The sequence below is a fragment of the Protomyctophum parallelum genome, assembly GCF_964188405.1.
Source record: "Protomyctophum parallelum genome assembly, chromosome: 15".
Lineage (NCBI taxonomy): Eukaryota > Metazoa > Chordata > Actinopteri > Myctophiformes > Myctophidae > Protomyctophum > Protomyctophum parallelum.
The window spans coordinates 16,179,918-16,202,696 of record NC_139710.1 but is presented as its reverse complement, the minus strand read 5'-3'; the positions used below and the strand labels follow the sequence as shown (position 1 = coordinate 16,202,696).

At 43.9% G+C, this 22,779-nt stretch overlaps 1 protein-coding gene across 1 annotated transcript; it reads right to left on the bottom strand.

Moving 5' to 3' along the window:
• Nucleotides 1-804: 804 nt before the first annotated feature.
• ercc6l2 (excision repair cross-complementation group 6-like 2) lies at nucleotides 805-17,211 on the bottom strand. The gene is made up of 21 exons (XM_083783224.1): nucleotides 17,092-17,211; nucleotides 16,921-16,976; nucleotides 16,174-16,580; nucleotides 15,717-15,833; nucleotides 14,569-14,762; nucleotides 14,058-14,151; nucleotides 13,868-13,935; nucleotides 13,505-13,712; nucleotides 13,268-13,408; nucleotides 11,697-11,813; nucleotides 11,399-11,518; nucleotides 10,718-10,789; nucleotides 9,929-10,074; nucleotides 9,623-9,718; nucleotides 9,355-9,454; nucleotides 7,765-7,917; nucleotides 6,796-6,888; nucleotides 4,788-5,757; nucleotides 4,520-4,689; nucleotides 3,904-4,082; nucleotides 805-2,530 (listed from the first exon to the last, which is right to left on the bottom strand). The coding sequence occupies exons 2-21, from the start codon at nucleotides 16,940-16,942 to the stop codon at nucleotides 1,396-1,398; spliced, it is 4,602 nt and encodes a 1,533-aa protein (XP_083639350.1). The 5' UTR covers nucleotides 16,943-16,976; nucleotides 17,092-17,211; the 3' UTR covers nucleotides 805-1,395.
• Nucleotides 17,212-22,779: the final 5,568 nt, after the last annotated feature.

The window sequence follows — 22,779 nt, the reverse complement described above, 5'->3', positions numbered from 1 at the left end:
CCCCTCAGTTCCCAGCCTCAGCAGCCTTCAACTGCTTATTGTGATTTCACTAATGGCACAGCAGCCTCCACTCCAAGGGCATTCAAAGCATAACTGAGCCAAGCCACAGACTATCGGGTTACTCAGCACAGCCCTGAGCAGGAGAGCCCCGCCATCTCCACACCACAGACTGTCTGAGAGAGAGAGAGAGAGAGAGAGAGAGAGAGAGAGAGAGAGAGAGAGGTGACAGCTATTAAGGAGCTTTAAGTGATCTCTCTGTGGGACCACCAACAGTACTGGGGTGACGGTTGTGGTATCGCATGCTGGTAATTGCTAGAGCAGGCAACAGGTTGGGTTTCCTCTGTCAAACCTTCCACTTAATATCATATCATACTAATAGTTCTGCATAACAATACTGAATGTATATTACACATGCACGCAACGGCATGAGCACTCACGCACTTGAACAGCCCTCCCTGCTTGCATCTGCCCTGGTAAGAATGAGTTCATGACTTTAGAAGACAGTACAGAAAATTAAGTGTCATTTTCAATATACCTTTGGCTTTTCTGACGCCATAATTTGGGCTTAAACTTTGGATACGGTTCAAACGCCTATCTTTCTTAATATAGAAGTCAATATTTCCAGATTTGGGAAAATGTATTAATTTCCCCCCACCAAACCTCTCGCATGGCATTGTGTGGTACATCCAAAAATATACCAAAGCCATGGGTGGACTACTCAGTTGTGTACACAATAGGCATGATGAGGCAATAGGAGTGATGCCAGGTGAAAACTATAATACAGTAATTTATTTGAGTAAAAATAATCCACGTCAGTAAGCAGTGAACCTGCAACACTTTAAGCTTGACCTTGACATGACCCATAACCACTTAAACCCTATATACTTTAGTGGGACCGATTTGTGGTCCCACTAATTCTTTCCCTAGTCTACACCAAATCTCTTCACTGAATATAACCGTCCGTATTATCACATGCACAGAAAAGGGACACTAGGGTTCAAGTGGATAAGGAAAAACAACCATTTAAAATGGTTCCAAATGTGCTGTTCATAATAAAAAATAATTAAAACCGCCATAAAATGCAAGTAGAGCCACAGAGCTCGGGGTCCACAGGGGTAAAGTACCTGCCTACCGCCGCAGAGTGGGTTTGAATCCACCTGCGTTCATCCAGCCTGGGAGAGTGTCTATACGAACAAAATTGGCACGTGTTCGGGTGAGGGAAGCCAGACAGCGAGGGTGATAATTGTCACTGAAAAATGACAGTTGGAGGAATGAATTGGCATGATGTATCTACAGGGGTAAAAGGGGTAAAATTGGTTACTCTAAATTGAAAAGAATACAAATAAAAAGGGAGCAATATAGCCGTAAGAAAATCTCCCTTGTCTCTCTTGTGTATCATCTCTTCCACAGGAACTTATCGTTGGTCTTCCAGAGCCCAGCTCTCTCTCCATCCTCTCCTGTTCCTGTCCTCCCAGCCGTGAGCTTGGTATTACGAACGCAGACCCTCTCCACCTCCGACGGGTCTATCAGCCTGTTTATGCTCTCCTCATTTCCCTCGTTCAGGATGTCCCAGAAGTCTTTGCGGCTGCTCTTTGACCTTTGGGAGGGCAAAGTGGCCATGAGTGCCGGTGGTGTGTGTGAGATGGAAGTGGACGGCGGCCGTACAACCGCTGAACTGTCAGTACTGCTTAGGTTTGCTGAGGCAGGGGGCGTTTTAGGGGGTTGCGCAGCCTTGTGTTTAGATCTAAACAAGTCATCCAGAATGGAGGTGTCTCCTATTAGATCTGTGAGGAGGCATCCAAGGTGACCCTTGGATGTGGACGGAACATCGCTGGGAGAGGATGCTGAGTGAATCTTTGCAGCTTCACTGGTCCTAGCAGAGGGCCTCAGCCCTCGCTCCCTTCCCTGCGCTGTGGGTTTGGATGATGTGGCGGGCTGACCATGGCTGACATCCGGAGAAGAAGGGGTATCTGTGTCTCTGTGGTGCAGGAAAGCAACAGCCTCGTTCCCGGGCCCCATACCACGGCTGCTGGCCATGTCTGAGCCAAGACCACCACCATCAATAGCAGCAGTAGCTGTGAGGGCTCCACAAGTGGAAACACTAGCCCTCTTTATCCTCTTGTGTTCTCTGGCCATCTCCTCCCGCTCCTCTAACTGAGGGTTTGGAACATCAATCTGGGGTTCTTCAATATTTCTGCATGAGGTTCTGGGCTTTTTCTGGCGTCGTGTACCAGACTTCTGTGCAGTTCTCGACCGAGAGTGAGATTCTATACCGGCTTTGTGGGAGTGTCTGTTCTTTGCGGCCATATGTTTGGATGTGGATGAGGATGAGGAGGGGGGTTGTGCGGTGGCCGTCTCAGGTTCTGGGAAGTGCTTTCTGACCACGTTGGCCAGTTCAGGGTGGTCCAGCGAGGTGTAGTACTGTTGTAGCCAGGTCAGCCTCTGGGCCGAGCTGCTTCTCAGAACCTCTTCTGCAAATTGACGGACTGAAGGTGACTGGAACTTTGCAGACATTTCCTCCAGTTGCTGCCTGCATGAAGCACATGCAAGAGTATTAAGCATATTTGCACGTGCATAAAGAAATGCACACACATTTCATACACACAATGTCGGATGCAAGAACACTTGAGGCAGAACTCACGAAATGCCCACATACACCTTCTAACATCCATTGAAGCTGTCTGCGCTGTGAAACCCATAGTTAACATAGGATTACATCTGCCATATGTGAACATAAGCTACTTAAGAGTACCACAGGAAAAAAGTGCTGCGTTACTTGAAACGGCAACAGTACAGTAGCTGAAGGCCTTTACCATTAATCATATATTCTGTGGTTCCATCAGGCTCAGTCTCAGATGAATAGTTCCCTACATATGCAGGCTAATATCCACATTATCCAGACAGACATACAGTATGAGCCCCCCCCCCCCCCCCCAAAGCTCCCAGTCAGTCATTAAAAACGTTTGGTCTAACCAGACTCTGGGACAGAAATACTTCAAAGCCACCAGTGGCGCAGCGGCATTACGAGGTGTTGCTACCATTTGTGGCTTTCATTGGAAAAACAATAAATAAAAGCAAACGGCAGTAAAAACCGCTGCGCATGCAGATTTAAATCATTTAACGACAGAGTTAATTGAGGGGGGGAAGGGATATCAATATAACCAGTGTATGTTTTCACTCCCTACCGAGACCCTGAGCAAAGACAAGTCTTCCCCAGGGGAGTGAGATTGGTGCCACAGGGATGCGTGTGTGTGTGTGTGTTGAGGGATATGCGAGAGTGACGCAACAAGACAGAGGCAAGTGTGTGTACATTATGTGTGCATGCGTGTAAGGATGTGTCTGCGCGCATGTGGTGGGTTTGGAAGGCCTCTGGCTGTCCGTGTGTGTGTGGGGAGGGGGTCTCAGGAGGGCTGTGGTTCGGGGAGGGGAAAAGTCCTGAATACAACTGGGTAATCTTTGGCGTGATGCTGGGAAATAGGTGGGAGGGAGAGCTCAGAGGTGGTCTCCCTCCCTCTCTCGGTCTCTCTCTCTCTCTCTCTCTCTCCAAACACACGCTTGCACATACAGTACTTACCGACACGCACAGACATCCCCTCAAGCCCAGGCGGGGGCGCTCAACACTGTGACTGCGGTGAGATTTGGCCTACTTCCCCCTCGCTGCCAGGAATTCCTTCTCCTCTTCCCAGCCCTCCTGTCCTCATCTCGCCAACTCCATTCTCCGCCCGCACTTCACACTATCCACAGTCATTCCCTGCTCTTCTCCTCTGGTCTATACTCGCTTATCTGCAGGCTTGTCTCTCCAAACGCCTCCATTATATCCTCCATTTGTTCTCTCATTGTCCTCGTGTAATTTCTCCTGCATGCATACAGTACATTCACTTTTCCCCCCTCTCCTCTCCGTACCTGCATATGGCTCGGGGAGTCTGTCCAATGATGAAGGTTGTGTCTCTGTGGCGGTGGATGGTCTTTTTGGTGAAGGTAACTGGGTGGTCCGTGCCAGGCCTCTCTGTAGCTGCCAGCTGCCCTTGGACAACAGCAGGGTGGGGCGGAGAGTCTGGAGGACTCTCATCAGACTCTGAACTCTGAAAGCCAGTTCAGATGTAACCATAGTCATTAGTCAGAGCTTGAGGCTATTCACTTACTGGTCAAGCAAGTTAAAATGTAAAAGGGAACTACATCGCAGGACTACAAATTCATTGTTTTTAATGTTTAATTACAGGAATGTAATTGTCAAATTACCGGTAATCATTGTAATATATGTTGTATTTGGCCTATTCCAGAATTGCATTGATCAATCCAAGATACTTTTTTTTATATTTAGTTAAATATGTGTTTTCTTCCTATAATAAAAATGTATCCGCAATTCTGGAACCCAAATATTCCCATATATGCACTCATGGGGTTAATCCAATCATCACATCATTCTTGTCATGTGAGAAGAAGTGATAGAAGCCACAACATATTTTAGATTTGGGGCAATATAATTATAAAAAACTTGTAAAGTATACTAGACCACTACCAATGGGAAATCGACCTCATCTGGGCCCAGAAGAAGATTGGCTGGGAGCTGAGAGTACATGTTGTGTTGAAACACGTCTCGCAGTGCAGCCCTGCTGATTCGCTCCTCCGCCTTGCTTCCGCCCACTACGCGCTGGTTAGAGTGAGTATATACCACCCCCTGTACCCCACCTAGAAACAAAAACAAATGTACAATTTAAGATAGATACTACTACAATTTAAGACAGACAGACAGACAGACAGACAGACAGACAGACAGACAGACAGACCTAGCACATGGTCAATGGTCGCTTCCATTCCTTTGGATCCTGGGGATGTCTGAGACTTCAGTCCTGTGAATGAGACAGCTCTGGGTCTCTCAGGAGGACCTACCCCGTCTGTCCTTGCTGCTACTTTATGACCACACGTCTGTCCTCTTTGTCCATCCGTCGACGCTCCAGTGCTGTGCGTTTCCATTTTCTGTGCGGTTGTTGTAACATGGCCTCGTATAGGTCTCTCAATACGAGTATGTTCTTCATCTGAGGAAGTGAATGCCTCTATGTGTTCAGAGTGTTTGGACCGGGACTGGGCCATGCCACTAGCACGCATCTTTTTTCTGTCGGTCACTCGTCCTTTGTCTTCCCATCTTGCCATCTTGGGTTGAGTAGCCGCACACAATTCCAAGTCATCCGACTCGTCGGAGTGACAAGCGGCGTGATGTGCTCTGCGTAACGTTTTGGCCTTGGTAGCTTTTGCTTCGGCTGAACTCGAATCTCCGTCAATTCTTTCCTCCGCTATTCTGTTCTTTGTCTTCATCACATCATTCAGGCCAGATTTCTCTCTCCTGCCGTTGTCCCTCTCATCCAATGGAGAGGGTCCTCCTCTACCATGGGGACCCCTAGGCGAGGGGCTGTCTTTATTCTCTGAGCTCCCCGCAACTTTCAGGTCATCCTCCGAGTCGCTCTTTCCCCCAGACTCCCCCTCGCTGTGACTGCTGTCCCCCAGCCCTGAGCCAGGCTTCACCACAGCCCTCTGAAGCAGTCTGGAGAACCCATGCTGGAGGAGACTCCGTCGGCCGGGATCTGTGGAGTCGTTTGTGGCCCCAGCCTCATCCACCCCACCGTGGTGCAGGGCCTTCCTCCTAGACCCCCACTCCTCCTCATCCTCACTCCCACTGCTGAAGTCCAGCACCCCTCTGGCAGTCCCTGATGCATCCCTGTTCTCCTTGGCTGCTTCGTCATTCAGTTTGGGGGCATTTTCCTGTGACGGAATAGTAACATCAAGTCAGAAGAATCAGAATCAGAAAAGGTTTATTGTCATTGTTCAATTAAGTACAACGGAATTGCAATGTGCTGAGTGCACTCTCACAGAAAAGTACTTCCCTCAAACACTGCAATGAAATAAAAAATGACAGCAGTCTCATATCCATCTGACAGGTGCACGTTGTATGGTCCTACATCTGTCTCTATGAAGCCCTGGTGCACGTTGTATGGTCCTACATCTATCTCTATGAAGCCCTGGTGCACGTTGTATGGTCCTACATCTGTCTCTATGAACCCTGGTGCACGTTGTATGGTCCTACATCTGTCTCTATGAAGCCCTGGTGCACGTTGTATGGTCCTACATCTGTCTCTATGAAGCCCTGGTGCACGTTGTATGGTCCTACATCTATCTCTATGAAGCCCTGGTGCACGTTGTATGGTCCTACATCTATCTCTATGAAGCCCTGGTGCACGTTGTATGGTCCTACATCTCTGAACGGCCACAGTGGTTAGAAAGTCTCATAAAGAGGGCCGTGTGCTGTGCAGAGCAAAGAGCCTTGGCTGGGAACTGTCACGGGATGATAAGGGGCATTGCTGTGTAAATAAACCGCTGAACTGCACAAGATAGGCTTCAGTGTGGTCTGCTCCCTCCATTAGGACACTAGGTAATTATGGCCAGCTGTTAGACACAGCATCAGACAGAGAGAGAGAGAGAGAGAGAGAGAGAGAGAGAGAGAGAGACAGCATCAGACAGACAGACAGAGAGAGAGAGAGAGAGGAGAAATGTAGAGGGGATAGAAGACAAAGTTGAAAAAGGTTACATGGAGGAGGTGGGTTGGTTGACTGACAGACAGGAAGGCCCATGTGTGAGGTTCAGAACCATTTTTCACGTGGGAATGGAGGGATGTGCGGGCCGCCTGGGAAATGAGAGGGAATGAGGGATGGGAAAGACGAGTGCCCTGTGTTCTGGGAATGAGGGATGGGAAAGACGAGTGCCCTGTGTTCTGGGTCTCTGAGAACGTCAATAGTTACTCACGCCAACAACCCCCTTCCTCTCCTCCTCCTCCTCTTCGTCGTCCATGTGTGTGCAGGAAGTCATCATTACGCCCGCTTCCACTCGCCCCTCTCGCTGTGAAGAAGAAAAACCTGTGAGCCCTGCAACCTCGCATCAGCACAATCAGGGGTATTTTTCTCTAAGCCCTATACACTTTGTTGCATGGTAAATAGCAAAAATAGACCCTTTACAAGCTCGCAATTGCTATTTTCACTATTTGTGAAGGAGAGCAAAGTTAATTTAAAATGTCGAAAGTGTTCCCGAAATAGGGGTGTCAGCATGGATGTGGTTAAGACTTTAAAAGCTGATTTATACTCCCTCATACAACGGTACAGACGCTTGATGAGGAGTCAATCTACAATCTCACAACGTGTCCTACTCCTGTGACAGAGTATAAATTAAGCTTGAGCCAGATTTACGTACATGAAAGGTGCAGCGCACAATTTGTGCTCGCAATCTGCATGAAATTATCCTCTGATATAATGCACTATGGCAGCAGGATGGAATTGGAAACATTGTGATACATTCAAGGATGTCTTTGATTTCTTCCAGTAATCATTGCATGGCTGTTTATCTGTAGACCAGTGGTTCTAAAACTTTTACAATTCATTTGGTTTCATTTGAACAGTATTCTGTCAGTTACAGATTTGAACTATTTAGAACCCCCTAAGAAACCCTGAGGCCCCACTTTGAGACCCACTGCTGTAGAACATATTTTGGGTATCTCTTTGTCTCCTTGCTATAATTACTGCCATTTCCATTACAATCTTACTTTAATATAGACCAGGGGTTCTCAATGTTTTTGGCTGGGGACCCCCGGAAATGCTTTGGCCATGTTTGGTGTGTGTGTGTGTGTGTGTGTGTGTGTGTGTGTGTGTGTGTGTGTGTGTACAGAAATGTCAAAAGCTTAAACTTAAAGAAAGAAAATCTGGATCTGGTTGGAAATCTGACCTCAAGTATAGTGCGTGTGAGGCAGGTTCCCCGGGTCTGCAGTCTGAAGAGGTTCTTTATCCCAAACAGCTCCCCCTTATGGCCATCGATCCCTTGGACCGCCTCAAAGTAGCGCCGGGCACTCTGCCTGCCCACCACTGAAGAGTCTAGTTGCTAGGATGACAAAGAAGGGACAGTAATTAGCTATAAACTAAAGTATTTGCCATAGGCTAATTTATACACGTCTACACAGATTGTCAAGAAGTTCCAGATTCTCTTCATTTCCTGGTTGTTGAGGTGCATTCACATTAGGTGAGACATGAGAGGTATACTTGGTTGACAGGAGTCCTCTGGCCCCACCAAATGTCTTTGCTGAAAATAGCTGATACACAAGCTCAGAATGTGAGCATATAGAGCTGATATTTTGCCAAATGTTCACCTATTATGACATGGTTAGAATAGGCTAGTGTGGCCCAGGCCGTAGCGTAACGGTCTGGGCACCGGACTGGTGATCCAGTCGCGGTGTGCCGCGGGTTCGACTCCCGAACCCGACACGGCCTTTACCGCATGTCATCCCCCCATCTCTCTCCCGTTTCCTGTCAGCCTACTATCTGTCCCTTAAAAAATCAATACAAGGCGTAAGCCGCAAAAAAATATCTTAAAAAAAAAAAAAGAATAGGCTAGTGTTCATTTTGACCTTGTGTGTATTCATTTCATTGTACCTGTTTATTTTGTGTGTATGTCTGTTTGTTTTTGAAAAATCAGACCCATCTGAACTGAGGGGTGCTGTACTTGTACTGTACGTACGTACGTGCGTGGGTGCGTGCGTGTTAGGCTGCACAACAGTGACACTTGGTGGGGAAAAAACGCTACTTCCGTGCTCAGACGGACGCAGCCAGCCAGCCAGCCACCCAACCAGGGACACAGCCAGCCAGGGACACGTATAGCTATGCAATGGAGTGGCTCCACTCCCTTCTGGCTCCAAAACTGTGGAATGCACTTCCCATTGCAGTCAGAACTGCAGCATCACTCCCAATCTTCCGCCGTAGCCTGAAAACCCACCTTTTCAGACTCCATCATGGCCCATAGCACTTACCCTAACCCCTTAGATAGCATTTCTGTTGGCTTAGATAGCATTTGACACAGACTTATAGCATGTTATGTAGACAGCACTATAATTGTATTGTATATAGTCATAGCACGCCATAGTACATATGTATAGCATAGTAGTGAATATGTATAGTTTATTATGTATAGTGTATGTATAGTTTCATCATATAGATATTCCACTGTTACCTTCTTAGCTTACGCATGTTTCATGATAAATGCTTTTATGTGATGTATTCCCATGCTTTTGTTCTTGCTTAAATGTAAGTCACTCTGGATTAAGAGCGTCTGCTAAATGCCTAAATTGTAAATTGTAATTGTCTCCACCACTCAAAAAGGAAAATAGGAAAGCAATAGTGTTTGAATTGAAATTGTATGACTTTATCCTGTGCTTCACAATAAAGATATTTGAAACAGAATATGCTAGTGTCCAAGTGGTTGAGAGCATGGCTGTGTCTGAGTGATTGCATGTGTGAATGCAGGGTTAACAGCCCAGTACTGTACCTGTTTGTAAACTTGTCTGAGGTACATAACCTCCTCCACGGTCCCCAGTGAGATCAGCCGAAGCACACTCACATCCCTGCACTGGCCAATACGATATGCCCTGACGAGTACAAAGGTGAAATACATTGTCATGTGATGTGGATCAAATCAGCATTACTGGCCAGGCTAACCTACCGTCTATGGCACTCGTTTTCAGTGTGCGAACAAGATACAAAATAAGCATGAAATGCAGAAGATCTGCCTTGACACGACTGATAAACTACTGTACCTGTCAATAGCCTGCAGGTCATTAGCGGGATTCCAACTGGGGTCAAACAGCACCACCACATTGGCACCAACAAAATTAAGACCAAGACCACCCGCCCTGAGAATGGAAATGAAACATTGGACACTATTAAGTCTGACTCATACTTTGTTGCGCACCAGTGTCATTCACCAATATAGCCTACCATCTACAAGCTCACGTGTCGTGAGAATGTAGATCAGCATGCTACGAAGCATAAATCAAGCTTTAGTAACAATGAATTTAGCAGAACATATTCAGCTAAATGTTGTGGTTGACAGGTAGACTAACATGGTAGAAACCAGACAGAGGCTGGTCAGAGGGCTGCTGTTGAACTCTTTGACGATCTTGATTCTTTCTCTGGCGTTGGTGGTGCCATCCAATCGGCTGTAGTCCAGCCCTTCAGCCATACAGTAGCTCTCCAGCACATCCAATAGCTGGAAATTCCATCACACACCCATCATCTTTATATATACACACTGTAGTAATTATAATAACTGTATATTCTGAATATGTCATTAAAGGAGACTTCCAGTGAATTCTTACATAACTCCCTCCCGAGCCCACCGCAGCTCCGACCGTCACGTATTTTGATCGCTCAAAAAATATTTTGTATTTTTTGTAGACATCTGTCTTTCATAATGACTAGATTAGCGTTTTGTCCTAAATGGCTGCCATAAAAAGGCGATTTACCATTAAACCCACTGTGCATGCTCTGAGCTGCGTTGCGCTTGGATGGAGGATCACCTGTACCACTCGTACATTTATATACATATTATAGTCCCATTTAGGCTTGCACAACCAAGTGCTGGCACTGCGATGCCTACAGAGTCAAGTGAGAGGCCTTTAAATATGACCTCATAGCAGCCAGAAGGCATGAAATATTATCATACTGTCTCAGTTGACAACTGTTAAACCTTGCACTTCAGCTAATCGTCTTCAAATCTCATAATTGCTCTCACGAATAAAACCCAAAAGCTTAGCTATTAATCTAGCTAGCATGTCAATATGAAATCATGTCTTTCTCATTCACACACACATCCATGTACCAGTATGCTGCATGAAGATACACCCACTCACCTTAGTGGAAAGAGAGAAAAGAAGCACTTTATCTCTCCTCTGCGTGTAATATTTCAGCAACTTTTGCAGAACCTGAAGAGGAAGCATGGAGAGGTTAAGACAAATTCTACTCCTCTGGCACCAGGTGGGTGATTGTTTTTTTTTTCTAAATATTTTTTATCCCACGATTTTGTAACCCATTTTTTACCCCTGTGTCAATTATCTAATGTGATCCTGGGCTCTACACACCCTCCACCAACCTAGTCCCCATATATGGGGGACATGGGGAGAGCAACGGACTTGAACTCATGCTTCCTTCATGTCCGAGTGTCCAAGTTGCAACTTTACACTTGACAGGGGGGAGTTTCCCTGGTTTGACGTAGCGCGTGGTATTCCAACCAGTTGCTTTCCCCTCCATCAGGCTGGCCAGGGGGAAGCAGTTTAGAGACCAGGATTACTGCATGTTTTTTGTGAGGGTACCTACCTACCCTAGGGGACACAGGGAGAACATGCAAACTCCACACAGAAAGGCCCTTTCGCCAACCCCTCCTCGGGTATGGGCACTGATGACGCGGAGGAGACACGCCCACAGCGTCCCGAGTGGGAATCGAACCCAGGACCTTCTAGCTGTGAGGTGACAGCACTACCAACTGTGCCCCAGGTGGATGATTGTGTAACTAACAAGTAACATACATCACACACCTTCATTTTCCCACTGTACATGGGGTCTGACATGGCCTCGAACGCTTCGTCTTTGCGCCTCTGTACAAAGTCTGGAAACTTCTGGAAAACCTTTTCACAAACGGCACCGACTAACTTTTTCTGGAAAAGAAAGGAAAACCACACAATGAGTAGTGAATCCCAAACCACAGTGGGAAGTTAAGTCTGGAGCACATTGTGCAATCTGCTCGGTAATCCATGTGAAGATTTAGTGTCGCCTAACACTTGAGAGAGTGGTCATGATCTATTATACAATATCAGTTGTAGGGCATGTTGCTACCTGTTGCTCGCTGGTGCCTGCAGTGGACTGGAGCAGTGCTGCATGGTTGGCTACCTTCCTTAGCATGGCCAAGTAACCAAAGTAGAGCTGCTTCATTCCCATACCCTGTGAGTTTTCCTGCAATAAGAGGAAGAAAGCCAAAGCCATAGTTTAACTCAGGCCTAGTCCACAGGTACATTTAAGAGGGTTTTTCCTCCTGTAAGTACTGTTACAAAAACAGATCTCTGTCCAATGATAGCGTGTAGCAGTGCACATTTAGAAAAGAGATCAGAAAACAAGGTGTGATTATTAACAGTTATTGTTTTTGTCTGTTTTTTTCTTCTTCTTCCACCTAAAATAGCAGTTCTGGCTGAACGGTGCAGTCGGCTTTCATAAATGGCAATATGGCAATATGGTAGAGGGCCATGCCAAACCGCGAGGATGCGATGCGAAGCCCACAACCATTGGCCAAAGGGTGGCGCTATAGCACTCAATTGAAAATGCAAACTTTGACCATGCATAGCTCATGAAACGTTTGACCGTCGGCAATAAAACTTCGATACACACATGCGTATCCTCATGCCGAACAAGTAGTGTGTTCTTATTTTTTACCTCTGACCCTTAGATCACCCGCCATTCAGAATAAAGAAATTTAAGTGAAAACATGAAGTTTTCATGAGCCAATGAAAATTGCTGGTTTGTGAAAATTCTTCTTCTGCCCATAATACATACATGCAGCTTCATATGCTTATGAAACTTTACAGTATGGTAGAGGGTCATGCCAAATAGCACTGAAACCAGTCCAATTGGCCAAAGGGGGGCCCTATAGCAATTTTTTTTAATTAAAACTTTGAACAGGCATAACTCATGTCTCATTTGGCCAAAAGTCATGGCACTTGTTTCCACATGTGCCTTGACTCATGGGGAACACATCTGTCACTTTGACCAGTAGTCCACCCTCAGTTTTCCCACCATTTTGAGCAGTTAAAAAAAAAGAAGCTTAAACCCCATTTTCTGCCGGGATTTTTGCGTGAAATGTTTTACACACAATCTATGGACCAATATCTGAAATCCCAGTTGAAGAGAAGTTTGTACCTGACAATTTGTACAAAACAATATAGCTCCAAGCAGCGATAACAGGTACTTTGAACAGGCATAACTCATGCCTCGTCGTCTGCAATACCGCTGGGTGACCTAAAGTGGCACTGTTGAGCAGCATAAAAGGGCTTATTGCTTGGTCCAGTCTTATCGTTGCTTGCAGCTATATTTATTATTATTATGAACCGATTGTTTGACAATAGTTACAATAGTTCAAAGTTAGTGTTTACTATGTATTCATATGCTTGTCCTTTCGGCTTTCTTTTACTTAAATACATTTCATCAAACTTTGGGCTCCAGTCTGCCTCCCAGTGCGGCTAGAACATGACATATCTGACCTCTTTAGTATCATAAACCTTTTCATTTTCAAATATGCTGCAGCATTGAAAAAAATATAATAATAAAAAAAACAATTGTACATACTGTACCATCACCTAGATTCTTTATTTTAACAGAAACGCAGAAGTAAACTAAAATAATAAAATAAAACTAACCTTATAGCAGCAGCTCTGTCGAGTATATCCACTCTGACAGTCACACTTTTCTCCGGAACGCAGCAGTAGTGTGACATCTTCACTTTCCAAGACTGTCTTATACACGGTCTCTTGGAAGTCTGTCAGAGAACAATACACCATCTAGCAAAAAAACACACAACACAGTAGCTACTCAAGAGAATGGGTTTTAGAATACTGAAAATACTACTGTGATGGGTTTTTTTCAGTTTGTCGTACCCTGTCATCCTTCTTCGGGAGCTGATCTTTGATGAGAGCTTTGGTCCTTCTGAGGAACCAATGGGAAATCTTCTTTGCCAGGGCTCGGACGGCCTTCCGCGCTGTAGCTAGGGTGCGCTTGGTTGCACTGTGTCTCTGTCCCTGCTCAATTGGATATGAAACCTTGTTCTTGAAATAACCCAAGCTGCCGAGACAACTCGGTATTGCCCTAAATATAATATATAAGAGACATTTAGATTAGTAGGAAACTGACAAACAAAAAAGTGGAGATAACGCCACACACCACATCATCACTCATCAGTAAGCTAAATAAATGTGCCTTCATAGTGAGCTGCTGAATTAAATTAAGTGATGTACACGTACCAATCCATGACACACCAGAGTTCTTCAAGGCTATTCTGTAAGATGGTGCCGGTGAGACCGATTCTGATCTAAAATGGTAAAATAGTAAAAACACAATGCTTATCTAAAAACAGATTCAAATTATGAACAATATTACTAAAAGCAAAAGCAAATTAATCCCAACTGTGGCAGCATACTGTAAAACTCTGACCTGACATCTCAGCTCCTTCATGGCCTGGGTGATCTGGGATTTGGGGTTCTTTATCTTGTGGGCCTCATCCACAATCACAGCAGACCAGACTATGCTACAAGGAACATAAATGTAAATTTCTGTTACAAACTGGAAATAAGTAACATTAACCATTGACTTGTAAAAATGTGTAACCCATTAAGACCCGAGGCCGATTCTACAAATGCCTTCTACTGTATCAGTAGTTCTCACACTTTCAAGAAAAAAAAGTATATGTACAAGCTCAGAGCATGGCACAGGGTGACGTGCTTGTAGGTCTGCTATATTTGAATAGCCAATGCAAAAATAAAAATATATATGTTTTTTTTACTGTGCGCGACTGTTCTTGCCTGGAAAAACATATCTTTTTCCCACCAGCCCGGAACGAAAACAATACATAAATATGCGTCTGTGCATGCCCTGTGGGTGTTAAATGCCACATTGTGTGTTTATGTACAGTATGTGTGTGTGGGTGTCAGTGTTTTAGGCCTACCTATTGAACTGGTCCAGAGAGAGGCGGAGGGTCTCATAAGTGGTGAGGGCAATCTCAGAGCGTCCATTCTTGACACGACTCAGCTCCTCCTCTTTTCTCAGCCCGTGGACAACCACAGTCCGGAAGTGACCCCACGTTTCAAGCTCATCCTTCCAGTTATAAAGCACCGACAGTGGGGCTACGATCAGGAACACCTGGACACATTTACACAGATATTATGTGCACAATTCATGTTGGCTGGAAAGACATCGCCTATACATATTCTATTACTGCCCTAAAGTGAAGTTGCTATAATGGATTGCTATAATGGATCAAATGCAAACATAAAATTACCAAGGAAAAATGGGGCAGAGCAGCGCATGCATTTTATGTGTGTCTCATACTGTACAATGACAATTAGGGAATATATTAGCCTATATAGTGTGTGTGTGTATATATATATATATATATATATATATACACACACACCATATACCATTATAGAATGATAATAATAATTAAATAAACACTGTATGGTTTGGGTGTCAGAAGACAAAATAATATAACCTTGATCCACAACAGTAATCCACAACAGTAAGGTCTGCCCTGTTAGTTTATACGCTAACTTGTCCATTCCACCACAGGCCGTCAGAATTATGCTTCCATTGTAGCCTTGCAGTGCGTTCATTGACTGTCGGAGATATCAAATAATTAAATACACGCTGTCTTCTCGTCAAGTAAGATGTAAACATTAAGAACTGTTTTGACGGGAGGGGAGGGGATCAGAACACCCGAACATTTTCTAACGACGAATAATAATAATACCATCGTCGATCCAGAGCCATAGAGTAGAAGAGTTGTGACAAGTCAAAGATAGTAGAGAGATGGAAGATGGTGTACTGCAGTGACAGTATACACACCAGTGTCACTGACAAGCAAACTTAAAAACTACAGACTGGCAGCCAAGTAGCCTAGCATCCTACTACTACTTACCTACATGTAGGCAGCAAGATGGCTCCCAAATAAACCAAAATCCTACCGAACGTGTCACTATGCCCTCCCCCTATACCTATAGTAAAGGCTAAGCATGTTTTTCCCCATAATAATTCACCCTGTGATTCTGTTATCTCCTTCAGACTGCAGTGCTAAGTACAGTATATGATACCTACTTTTTTAGGTTTACTCTGCTGGGAGGGCATCTGAGTCAATAGAAACTGAGGCCTATTGTTTTCAATGTCCTTCCATGTCCCTGTTTTGTGCAACACAGAAGCAAGGAAACCAATGACCTAAGAAGAAAAAGACAGACGGACAAACAAACAAACAAGCAGATATTAACACATTAAAACCGGGAAAGCATCCGTGTCATTTTAGATTTGAGCTAAAAAGCATCGTTTTAAACTTTGGCTATTCAATAATAGCAGATATCCAAGCTCATAGTGCGTCATTTCATGCTGCGCTACAAGCTTGTAGATTTTGCTATTTTAGAAAGATCTTGAAAATAATGTGCAAATCTTTGAAGTTTGAATATATATTATTTTAAAATGAACATTTTTAACTCAAATCTCTACTTCTGGGGGTCCCTTGTACAAAATATGTTGAGATGAGGGGAGAAAGGCTTGTTTGTACCTGCACAGTCTTCCCAAGACCCATGTCATCCCCCAGGATACACCCTCTGGATCGGGTGTAGTTGTTATAAATGAATCTGATGCCATCTCTCTGGTAATCCCTGAGGTATCTGTTGATGGTGTATGGGACCTCTTCCCCTTGAGACATAACCAAGGGCTCACAGGTCGCATGGTGTCTGAAACTGCTGGGGAAAAAAGGTTTCTCCTTTGTCAAGTTAGTATTAGAACCTATTTTCTGTAGTTTTGAGATAGGCACCTCCTCCCTCTCCCCTTTCTCTGCATCAGCGAATACCACAGATGCAGTGGTATCGTTGTCATCAAATGTAGAGAAAAGTCTCTGGATTGTGGCTTCTCTCAGGTTTCCATCTCTAGAGCTAGGAGCCAGGCATCTGTCACCTTCGTGCCATACTGTTAAAAGACATGATGTAAAAATGTTTGTAAACTTGTAATTTAGTATTCTGTCCTTTTGATTGATTTATTTATTTATTAACAGTTTGCAGAATTACAGTAGATTTCAAGCACAAACTCAATACAAAGAGTGTGAGTGGACGACCCAATTAAACATTACACTTGTTTACAAGAGGGTCCACCATGTTCAATTCATCAAAACATTTAGAGACGTACAAATAGACACATATAGAACAGAACAGGAATTCATCATCCTATATTGACGTAAAGAGATACAGATAAAGTCATAAAGAGGAAGTAGCTCGAGTAATTTGAAATGTCAAATAAATAAATTTCACACCATTGTCATCAGCTGAAGCCATCAGGAAGCATTGCGCTCTTCTCTTCAAGATGAGCCTGTGGAAGTGTGGATGGATGTAAAGTTAGCTTTAGCACGCTTAGCTAACCTTAGACCAGAAGTCTGCATAGAGAGGTTTATAAGAATATCTATTATGTTATCTCCGTTAATTACCTTGAATAAAAGACTGAGGTATAGTTTAGTTATTTGTGTTCAGAGAGAAAGTTGTAGATATAGCCTCCTTCTTTATCCGAAACTCACTGACTCTGGTTGGCAACAACAGCACTGCGTGTGTGGTAAGTGGTCGATGTTTATCTATTTTACAACAAGACTCGCACTTTCCAAACATATGACTTTACTGTAAAATAAATACAATTAATTCACCTAGCTATTAATTGTAAGTAAATTTTATTAAGAATAACCGTACCCTTATCCCTAGAGTATCGTACATTTTAAGCATTCTCTCAGCTAGAGTTGTATAGAAAGTGCTGCTTTAAATTCAGAAGATTTTTTTTGTTTTATTGTTTATTTGTTGTTTAATAATAAAAAATAAAATAAAATAAATAAAGAATCGCAGCAATGGTTCAAGATTCAAGATCTTTATTAGCTGATCTGAAATGCATAACAGTAAAAGGTAAAAGGTAGGCAGTAGGCCAGGGGTGGGCAACTTTGACGATGGAGAGGACCACTATATTTCCACACTCACTCCCTAGGGCCATATATTACTGTCGTAGCAAAAATAGCCGATCTACAAGCTCGCGTTTTGAGCTTGTAGATCGGCAATTTTTGCTATATTCGAATTGGAATCCTGAAAATTTACATTTTTATGTAATTTCAAATGCCTTTAATTATACGTGTGTTGAGCATTGAGCTACTAATTTAGACTGAAGTAATTAAAGCAGGTCATGTTTGCATAATGTGGAATTGAACAGCTGGAACCAATATTATATCAGTATTCTGATATTAACCTGAGGGCCACATTAAGTAAAGGTGGGGGCCGCATGTGGCCCCCGGGCCGCCAGTTGCCCACCCCTGCAGTAGGCTATTAGTTTTGGTTCTTCACAAAATTAGCTCATCTTCTAACTATAAATGCACCATGTGTATGTAATCAACAGTAAATATGGATTAAGTTTGGTTCATCAAACGTGTCCTAAGCCTATTTAGCCTGTACCTGACTGAAACGAAACTTTGTAAATAAAAAATCACACTCATGTGAAGTGAGTAGCACTCTTTTTTTTCCTTTTAAAAAAAAAACTTTTTATTGAATTTTAATCAGACAAACATGAAAACGAAAAGACTGACAATTGACAATACAGGCAATACAAAACAAGACAATATACATGCAATACACACAATGGGGAAAATCTGCCTCTCTTCTCTATTGATGATCATAAATACAAGTACCTCAAACAGGTGTATCTGCTCCTACAGGTTAAACAAATGAATTTAAACAAAATCAGGTCTCATTGTCGAGATATGAGCAATCCATCTAAACCAGTTATCTGTGAAGACTGCAACCTGGCCTATAAAGCTGAATGTAATTATTTCCATAATATATATACCATAGATTAAATCAATCAATTCATTAATAGTTAGTATAACATTTGTAAGCCACTTTTTTGTTAAGGCTTTTTTGGATGCCACCAGCGTGAGTGGCACTCTTATCATCATACATCATAATACATCACATCCCATGCTCAGCCAATCATCTGAGCACATGCCGTGCTCAACAGACAGACAGACAAACAGACACACATAGGCCTACACACTGTGCATAGGGGCTAGCACCGCTCAAAAATACAAATGAGGTAGCCTATTTTGTGTTTTGTTCTAACTCGAGGAGGAGTACCTCGAAATCTTAGGGCCCCTACCCTACTGCTAGACTAACAATTAATTCCACTAGTATAAATAATTTAACTACCGGTAGCATACATTCAGGCTAATTTCAGAATTCTGAAATTATGCGTAGTTCCCTGGGCAACTAGGGTTGTTGACATTTTAAGCAGGCACCTCTAATGGCATATACAGTAAACTTCTTCCAAGATTAACAGTGCTATCATATTGTTTACATACCAGAAGCAGCCCAACGGATGAAAAACATGACCAATGCTGTCTGTGAAAGCACTTTAACACTTTAACTTTAACCATTATAACTAATCAATATAATATAATTTGATCACAGATCTATCAGGTGCTTTATAAATAAAATGTACTTAATACTTACTTACATAACTATAGTGTGTGTGTGTGTGTGTGTGTGTGTGTGTGTGTGTGTGTGTGTGTGTGTGTGTGTGTGTGTGTGTGTGTGTGTGTGTGTGTGTGTGTGTGTGTGTGTGAGAGACGGAGACAAAAAAAATCTTAAATGAAAGAAAACAGAGACCACTTAGTTGGTCATCTGTCATCAATAGCTTGTTGTCCCTCCCTATCTATTTACCCCAATTCTATCTGCGTGAGCCGTCATGTATTATTGTAAATGAGGCCAGGGAAGGCCCTTGCGGTTCAGTGAGAGAACAAGTGTGTGTGAGATCTAGTGCAGTATGTAAACGGTTTGACATCAGTGTTTGGACTTTCTTTATGGGAACATCTGTGGCAGCTGCCCTATAAATTCCCAGTGTTGAGAAAACAGGAACAAAAAGTTCCATTTTTGTATGGCAGTGTACCATGGCGGACTTAGGCCTGCCTCATCTGGAGCGCTGCACCCAAGATGGGGATGGACGATAGAGACAGTGTTACTTTAGTGTTTTTACAAATGTGCTCTGCATACTGCATAGCAACAGTTAACTGAAGGTTATTCTTTATTGAGAATTCTGACGGAATTGATACATATCTTAATTACGTCACCATCAATACCTACCAAGCATAGCCTACACGTGCATTCGTACCAGCACGACCACAATACTTGCGCGCTCTGCTTGCGCAATTAACTATAGGCACCTTGCGGTACAAGTGCGGGACCACTCGTACTTTATGAGATAATAGCACTTAGTATTGTTTTATACGCTCATTGATAACACAGCTTGTTCTGTCTGTATAGCAGAAGAAAAGATGGATGGTGTGTGGAGGCGTGGCCCTGTCTTATGTACCGGGCGCTGGGCTCGTGCCACGTCATCACGCACAAAAGCCCAAGACCTTAATATAGGGTCTTGTGAGTGTATAAACAGTTTTTTCTGTATAAATAGAGCATCAGAGATGCCCTCAAATGAATGTTCTCAGTTCTCAGATTGACGTACGAAGTATGAATCTCCCTAAAAATATTATTTTTTTGAGCTTCACACTGTGCACAGGTGCATGATGGGAAGCTGAGTTTTTAGCAGCCATGTGGCACTGTTTTATTTTATTTTATTATATTTTTTATCCCACGATTTTTGTAACCCATTTTTCACCCCTGTGTCAATCATCTAATGTGATCCTGGGCTCTACACACCCTCCACCAACCTAGTCCCCATATATGGGGGACAAGGGGAGAGCAACGGACTTGAACTCATGCTTCCTTCATGCTTGAGTGTCCAAGTTGCTCCTTTACACCTGACAGGGGGGAGTTTCCCTGGTTGGACGTAGCGCGTGGAAGGAACACGTTATTCCAACCAGTTCCTTTCCCCTCCATCAGGCGCCCCGGCTGGCCAGGGGGAGGCAGTTTAGTGACCAGGATTACTGCATGTTTTTTGTGAGGGTACCTACCCTAGGGGACACGGGGAGAACATGCAAACTCCACACAGAAAGGCCCTTTCGCCAACCCCGCCTTCGGGTATGGGCACTGATGACGCGGAGGAGGAAACACGCCGCCAGCACCCACAGCGTCCCGAGCGGGAATCGAACCCAGGACCTTCTAGCTGTGAGGCGACAGCACTACCAACTGTGCCACCGTGCCCCCCAGCCATGTGGCACTGTTGAGCTTTACACTGCACAGCTGCATGATGGGAAGCTGAGTTTTTAGCAGCCATTACGTGATTTCGGGTGTAACGGTATAGTATAGTAGTAGACGGCACCCCGGGAGCAGTATGGGTTAGCGCCCCAGCCTGCATCTTCCGTGAGGAGGAAGCCCACAAACCTTCAGTGAGGCCTTTAGGAGGGCCATTCGAGTCGCAAGTTGAGCCTGCAGTACTACCGTTGACCAGTGGTGGAGCCTGCAGAACCATTGTGGCTCAAGAATCCACCACTCCTGAATGAAGTGTCTGGTGCTGGGAGTCTGGTGCAACGCACAGGTCCTAGCTGTACTCCTGGTGAGAGCAGCTATAGCTAGTGGACCTGGTGAGACGTAGGAGGGTCCCGGACAAGAGTCAACCCACAGAGCCTATAGTCCCTCCATATGCCAGATAATAGTACCTCTCAGTCCCGGCATAGTAGTTCCGCAGTGGTCCCAACGGATTGTGTGGCCCTGGTCTTTCCCTAGTGGGTCTGATCAAGGGTAGCTACTGGGACGCAAGTCGGGACTTGATCTCCCTGGCTGGGTCACCCGAGTAAGGGGTATGATGATGTTCGCGAAACCAGAAACCCTGATGACCTTGGGATAGTACATCACTGAGGATACGTCCCAGTTGCATCCATGCAATGTATCTTCGTTCTACACTGACAGTACAGTACAGTACAGTAGAGGGACCCCCTGGGGACTCCCACACGGTAACTCTGTCATTTCTCGAATGTTTCAGACGTGGGCCGGCTCCCTGGGCACGTTCCTGTGGGTCTGGTACTTCCAGGGACCCCCACACGGAGTTGCACCACTCACTTCACACGGGTGTGATATTTTATGTGTTTTACAATGGACAACATTGTGTAGCATGGCATTTTTTTATGGTTAATACATTGGACTATACATAGTGTAGCATGTTATTGTTATACATTGGACTACATATATTGTGTAGCATGGCTTTTAAATAGTTTTTACATTGGACGACATATGCACTACAAGGAGAGACAACGTAATACAAGCAACAGTATTTTAAAATGTATCGTATGAGCTAAAAGCTGTGATATACGGTAAAGCTATTTGAGGCACGATTCAAGGGCAACAAAACAACTGTCACAATTTATTAATTATAATTACTGTACATAGGATAGGATTTATTTGCAGAGGAAAAACTATGATAATATCTTGATTCCCCCCTGACGATACTTACTGTGGTCTTTTATTATCTCTGCCAGGCCAGAAGGCCGGGAGACAGAGATTATATTAATCTTTCACCAATGTTTATCTGGTGCCATGCCATTAATCCAGCGGTACAGCATTGTTCCCGGAGTACAAAACAAAGCTGTATAGTATGGTTTCTTATGCCGTAGAATATGTATACATGTGAGATAATGCATACCAGCTTTAAACGTTCTTTCCATCCTTTAAGAAAATTGTTATTTGATGTCATTTAACATTTTAAACTCTGAGGAGTTTAGGAAACGTTCCATCTGTGTTCCACCGCCTCTCCCCCATGAGTCAGAGGGTCCAACATGGGCCAAAACCAATTACCCCCATGCCAAAAATGACAGTTTCAGCTTCATAACCATTGATTGCTGAAATGGACATTTTGGTTGATATTCGTGTTTTTCTTTTTATGTTTGTGTTCTCTTGCTTTCCTGTCCACTTCATTAGTACATCAGTATAACTAATCGTTATACTGATATACTATCGTTCTCGTTGCTTTTACTGAACTATTGTACAATATACACATAGTTGGGTTTGTATGATGTCACTTACATCATTTGTCATGTTTAATATTAACATGTCCCACATGCTTTTTAATCAAATGTGCTGATCATACTGTAGTAGCCATGATACTTTGGCTGCCCCCCATTACTGTACTACTGTACCTAATTATGCAGTGACCATGACAGATTAAATACTAATAGGACAATCCCTTTGCGCATATTATTGTT

Excerpts from the sequence above, each read along its gene's own strand:
- ercc6l2 (XM_083783224.1), bottom strand. The coding sequence starts at position 16,942 with ATGGCTTCAGCTGATGACAATG. Across the intron at positions 13,409-13,504 it reads TCCCGAAGAAGGATGACAGG|ATGGTGTATTGTTCTCTGAC; the intron begins GTACGACAAACT and ends TTTTTTTGCTAG. Across the intron at positions 6,889-7,764 it reads TCACACGCACTATACTTGAG|CGAGAGGGGCGAGTGGAAGC; the intron begins GTCAGATTTCCA and ends TCTTCTTCACAG.